The sequence below is a fragment of the Triticum dicoccoides genome, chromosome 2B (assembly GCF_002162155.2).
Source record: "Triticum dicoccoides isolate Atlit2015 ecotype Zavitan chromosome 2B, WEW_v2.0, whole genome shotgun sequence".
In the NCBI taxonomy this organism is placed as follows: domain Eukaryota; kingdom Viridiplantae; phylum Streptophyta; class Magnoliopsida; order Poales; family Poaceae; genus Triticum; species Triticum dicoccoides.
This window is the reverse complement of record NC_041383.1, coordinates 111,218,878-111,224,564: the sequence shown is the minus strand read 5'-3', so window position 1 is coordinate 111,224,564 and position 5,687 is coordinate 111,218,878. Positions and strand designations below refer to the sequence as shown.

Below are 5,687 nucleotides of genomic sequence, written 5' to 3'. Positions count from 1 at the left end.
CGATATGATATGCCACTGAGTGCATGTTTTCGCCTAAGCAATATAATAAGGCCATATCGAACTGCCATATGCAATCATGCATACACTAAGCGAATAATGCAGCCAAATTCTTTGCCCGAATAGTGCCAACTTGGTGTTGGCCGTATAATTTTATGTTGAATACGCAATCAAATCAATATGAGAACGTTCCATGTTAAGCTCATGCGGAATAGATGTTTATGTCCATGCTAATCGCTTGTGGGGTAACCTTGCTCGACGATAATGATTCTCAAGAGTCAAGTTAGGCACAAACTGTGGACGTTTTAGCCAAGGGTACCGTGGCTCCAGAATCTCTTCTAGCTATATATATGTGCAATGCTGGTATGGTTCTCTTGCAAGCCACGGCCAACACAAAAAAAGGCGAGACAGAAATACCAAATAACATTGTCTATTATACGCTAGTGATCTAGCGATGTCTTCTGCTCCATGTCTTAGCTTACTGGTGCTCGTGGCAATGGCCTCCGCGGCGTCGGGGCAGCTGTCGCCGACGTTCTACCTCACATCGTGCCCGAGCGCGCTGTTCATCATCCAAACCGCGGTCCAGGCCGCAGTGAACAGCGAGCCCCGCATGGGGGCGTCGCTGGTCCGGCTGCACTTCCACGACTGCTTTGTCGATGCAAGTCTCACATAACCTTAGGCAGTTGTAGCATATGCATGGACGTTAAGTAGTACTGATAAATGGAGTAAATAGCATAAAACTACTACTTTATAGGCTAGGGTTCCAAAAAACTACCGGTTTTTAATTTTTCTCAGATAACTACCAAGTGAGCGGTCCGCTGTTTCAAAAAACCCTAATCATAGAGTGCTTTAAAATTGATCGCAATTATGACAGTTGGGACCCGCATGTAAGAAAACCGTTAGTTTGACCATCTGTTTGACCGTTACCTTACATGTGGGGTCCACTTGTCAGTGTCCCTTTGTCATATTCTAATATAAAAATCTATTCTTTATACATTTACAAACAACCCCTATAAGTTTCCTAAAAAAGCAATCGGGTCCCTGAAAGTTTTTAGAAAAAGCAATCAGGCCCTTGAGGCTAACCTGCGTGCGCCAGAGAAACGGCGCCGGCAGCTCGCCGGCAGCCAGGTCGCCGGTCCAGGCGAAAGGAGGTGGCTCGGCCGCCGCGTTCTTCGGCGCGAGGCGGGCGCACTGGGTGGCGGAGTTCCCTGCCGGCTGTTGCCGCTGCTCCTGGCCATGGCGTGCGGTGGCCCGTGCTCCTGCGCGCGGCGGCCCAAGCCCCTGGCCATGGCGCGGCTGGTGGCGGCCCGTGCTCCTTGGGCGGATGGTGGCGGCCCGTTCTTCTTAGCGCTGCGAGAGGCGCCCCTTGCTCTTGGGCGTTGCGGGCACGCTCCTGGCCATGGCACACGGAAGCCAGCGGCCTATGCTCCTATGCTGCGGCTGCTCCTCCGCACGGCCTTCGTTCCCGTCGTCGACCTTCTCTTAGCGCGCGGCGAATGGTGGAGGTGGTCGTCGGCGGGTGGGGGTAGTCGGGTAGGGGGAGAGGAAGAAGAAAGAGGCAGAGGAGAGAATAGAAGATGGAGGAAGAAGAGATAACTTACACGTGGGTCCCACATGTAAGGTAACGGTCAAACAAAACGGTCAAACAAACGGATTGTTTAGAGGTGGGCCCGACCTGTCATAAAATGGTTTAAATCGCTAGCAACGAGTGTTTTGGGTTTTTTTGAAACGGCGGACCGCTCACTTGGTAGTTATCTGAGAAAAATTAAAAACCGGTAGTTTTTTGGAACCCTAGCCTGTAAATTATTAGTTTTATGCTATTTCTGTACTTTTTTTTTCAGGGATGTGACGGGTCCGTTCTGTTGGTGGACACCGGGAGCTTCGTCGGCGAGCAGGGAGCTGCTCCCAACGCCGGTTCCATTCGAGGCATGAACGTCATAGACAACATCAAGACCCAGGTCGAGGCCGCGTGCACGCAGACCGTCTCCTGTGCCGACATCCTCGCCGTCGCTGCCCGTGACTCCGTCGTTGCGGTAAGCTCTACAGTTAGCACTAATGCGTGTGATTCTGCACATGATTCTGCACCTCGGTTTTTTTATATAAAGTGTATTTATTTTTTCAAAAAATCAAAATGAGTTCAAGTTTGACCTAGTTTTTAGAAAAATATGTCAATATCCACAATACAAAAATTATATCATTTGATCCTTTATGAAAAATAGTGTCATATTTTATCTATCAAATATTGCAGATGTTCTTATTTTATTCTATAATCTTAGTCAAATATTCAAATGGTTGACCTGCACAAAAATCAATACACCTTATATTGTGAAACCGGGGAGTATATATGAACTACTCTATCCGTCCCATAATGTAAGACGTTTTTTCTTTTCGTCCCATAATGTAGACGTTTTTTGACTCTAGTGTAGTGTCAAAAAACGTCTTACATTATGGGACGGAGGGAGTACTTTCTTGGCTGTGGTTTGAAATTAAAATCTTGTGCAGCTGGGAGGGCCAACATGGCCTGTTCTTCTCGGGAGGAGGGACTCCACCACCGCAAGCAAGACCAATGCAGAAAATGACCTTCCACCTCCAACTTTCGACCTCCAAAACCTCACAACCTCGTTCGCCAACAAGCAGCTCAGCCTGACAGACATGGTTGCGCTCTTAGGTACAAACCATCGACATGATTTCTCTCAACTCAAACTTTACTAGTACAACGGCTCGCTAGAGAGACATTCTGACATGGCTTTACAGGCGCCCACACGCTCGGACAATCGCAGTGCCGGTTTTTCAGGAACAGGATCTACAACGAGGCCAACATCAACACGGCCTTCGCGACGGCGCTCAAGGCAAACTGCCCCCAGTCCGGCGGCGACAGCAGCCTAGCGCCGCTGGACACAGCGACGCCCAACGCGTTCGACAACGCCTATTACAGCAACCTGATTTCCCAGAAGGGGCTCCTACATTCGGACCAGGTGCTGTTCAACGGCGGCGGCGCCGACAACACAGTCATGAGCTTCGCGTCCAGCGCGGCGACATTCAACAACGCCTTCGCAACGGCCATGGTGAAGATGGGGAACATCGCGCCCAAGACGGGGACGCAGGGGCAGATCAGGCTCGTCTGCTCCAAGGTCAACTCGTAATCTCCACGCCGCGGACGCACTGCTGCCGATACGCAGAAACAGGAATGAAATAAATAAGGTCTCGGAGACCAGTTCCAACACCTACGAGTACGCTAGCGTGTGTATTCCGGCGGGTGGTTGAAAATTGTACTTGTGCATGTGTAACAAAATTCTCGTGCAAAAGCAACGGATGATTGCTTTTTTTTTTTGCGGGAAAACTTGTATTACTCACTTCACACAGGATTACAATCAAAGGAGTTAAGCTCAATGGTCTCCGGAGGTCCTGACCCAAGCCAGGTCATAGTTCTTCCCTCCACACGAGCAAAGTTTGCAAGAGAGTTACTAACTTTATTTTGAGCTCTACTAACGTGAGTAATACTAGTTTTACGAAGACCCACAAGATACTTGATCTCCTTTACCAAAGCCGAATAGACTGATCTATCTTCATCACTGGATTTTATCATCTTCACTGCAACTGAAGAATCCATCTCGATCGCCACCGGAAGTTCCGAACGCATCTGTTGAGTATAATATTTATTAGGAAAGACGAGATAGATTAGGATTTGTTCTGGCTTGTCTTGTACTTCAAGTAGATCATTGTACTCCTATATATATGCCCACGAGGCTCAAGCAATACATCAAACTATTCCACTAAATCCCTCTCTCCCTTCTTAACATGGTATCAGTTTCCGGGTTCTAAACCCTAGCCGCCGCCGCTTTCGCACCCGCGTGCCGCCCCTGGGGTGGTCGGCATCCATGACCGCCGCTGGGGGCCGCGCCGCCCATACCTAGGGTTCGTCCGCCGGCCGTGTTGACCGGCTGCCCTAGAGAGTATTTTTCCCGATCCTTTGATCCGGGTTTTTCTCTCTTTCGTCGGTCGCTTTGATCGGCGTCTACATTTTGGTTTTCCGATCTTTTCTTGATCGGTTTGTGTCGCCCACCGCCGCCATCGACACCTCGCGCCTCTACTCCGACATTGGCGCAACCGGCCGGCTACTTCACCGACCCGCCGGCCTCGCGTGACAGGCAGCCCTCAAGGCCGTCGTCCGCGCGCCGGCCCGCCCGTCGATCTACGCCGGTCGTCACCGCCCTGCTCCGACCGGGACTCCTGCATCACCCCGACCCGACGGCCTCGCGCCATGCGGCGGCCAATCATAGCCGCCCTGCCGCCCGCCGCCGCCGGCTTCATCTCGGACTCCGTCGCCACCACGCATCCACCGAGCGGCGTCCCCGACCTCTTTGACGTGAGATCCACGCTGCTCCATTTCATCCAGGTTCACCCGGCATCATGGAGCTTGACGAGGTTTCTGGCCAGTTCGCCACATAACTTACAGTCCAGGTCGTTGACACATTCGGGTTCTATGTCACAGAAACAAAATTTAGAGTTAATTTAGCTGGCTCAAAATATTTCGGCTCAGTAATTTCCTGTACTATTTTTTTGTGAATTCTACAATTTGTAGCTTTGAGATCAACTGACATCGTTTTAGTCAACTTACATTCCTGGTTGTTTTCAAACTTATGTTATATTCGTAAGTTCAGGCTTGCACTTGGCTTTATTAGAATTCGAATATGCAGAACATGTGTTGGAGAAGTGTCTGTTTTGGAGATTCACTGCTTTAACCATTTGTTTTATGAAATAATATCCAGTCAGTTTAAAATTATGATCATGTAGATTGCATTTTGTTAACTAAAGTTTGATCATGGAAAGGTCCAGCTTAAAATTATTTATTTGTATCAACAAACTTTTCAGTGATCATAATTTAATAGCATATGTTAAACCTGAATTATTACTAACTTAGCATTACTTGTTTGACCAAAATGTTGGGGCCGGCACCTTCGCGACGAGGCGCGATCCCGATCTAGTGTCTATTAAGTCATGTTCCTGCATAACTCTTTTAACTCTTTGGTGAAGCATCCACTACTAAGGAAAAGCGACGCTAGGGGTGTGTTAGTAGTAGCGTGGGTGCGACCCGCGCTACTACTATTAATTTCAAAAACAAAAAAAAATCTCAAAAACAAAAGCGACGAGGCGCTACTATTACGTCATGGTCGCATCCGCGCTACTACTATTAATTTCAAAAACAAAAAAAAATCTTCAATCCAGCGACGCTAGGGGTCGTCGGAGCTGCGGAAGGGCAGATGTAGACAAGATCCAGCGTCGGCTGCTGCAGAGGGTCTGGATCCATGGTTGAGCAAGGCGACGGCGTGGGGATCCTCTTCGCAGCCAAGGCAGCAAGCTCCTGGTCATCCATGGCGATGACCTGCACGGGCAAGGACATGGGAGGGTGAGTGAAACCAGAGGGCGGATGGAAAAAGAGAAAGAAGGGAGAGATGAAGGAGACGGAGGGAGCATCGGGGCTAGTCGTTGGTGGTGAGGTGCTCCGTTGTGGTGGCGGGAGGCGAGGGGAAGACCGGCGAGCTCCTGGATGCCAGTGGCGCGAGGCGACGGCATCGTTGGGCGCCATGGAGAAGGAGAGGTGCATGGGCAGGAGCGCCATGGGAGAGCCTATGGAGAGAGAGAGAGAGAGAGAGAGAGAGAGAGAGAGAGAGGAGGGACGGGGAAATGAG

The 5,687-nt window shown here is 49.9% G+C and overlaps 1 protein-coding gene across 1 annotated transcript; it reads left to right on the top strand.

Annotated features, from left to right (window-relative positions):
- Positions 1–451: 451 nt before the first annotated feature.
- Positions 452–3,140, top strand: LOC119362432 (peroxidase 2-like). Its single transcript, XM_037627649.1, has 4 exons — positions 452–655; positions 1,839–2,030; positions 2,500–2,665; positions 2,752–3,140. The coding sequence occupies exons 1-4, from the start codon at positions 452–454 to the stop codon at positions 3,138–3,140; spliced, it is 951 nt and encodes a 316-aa protein (XP_037483546.1).
- Positions 3,141–5,687: the final 2,547 nt, after the last annotated feature.

What these genes read in the sequence shown, in the direction of transcription:
- LOC119362432 (XM_037627649.1), top strand. Translation starts at nt 452, where the DNA reads ATGTCTTCTGCTCCATGTCTTAGCTTACTGGTGCTCGTGGCAATGGCC. An exon ending in CCCGTGACTCCGTCGTTGCG is followed by an intron (nt 2,031 to 2,499) that starts GTAAGCTCTACA and finishes AATCTTGTGCAG; the next exon opens with CTGGGAGGGCCAACATGGCC. An exon ending in AGACATGGTTGCGCTCTTAG is followed by an intron (nt 2,666 to 2,751) that starts GTACAAACCATC and finishes ATGGCTTTACAG; the next exon opens with GCGCCCACACGCTCGGACAA.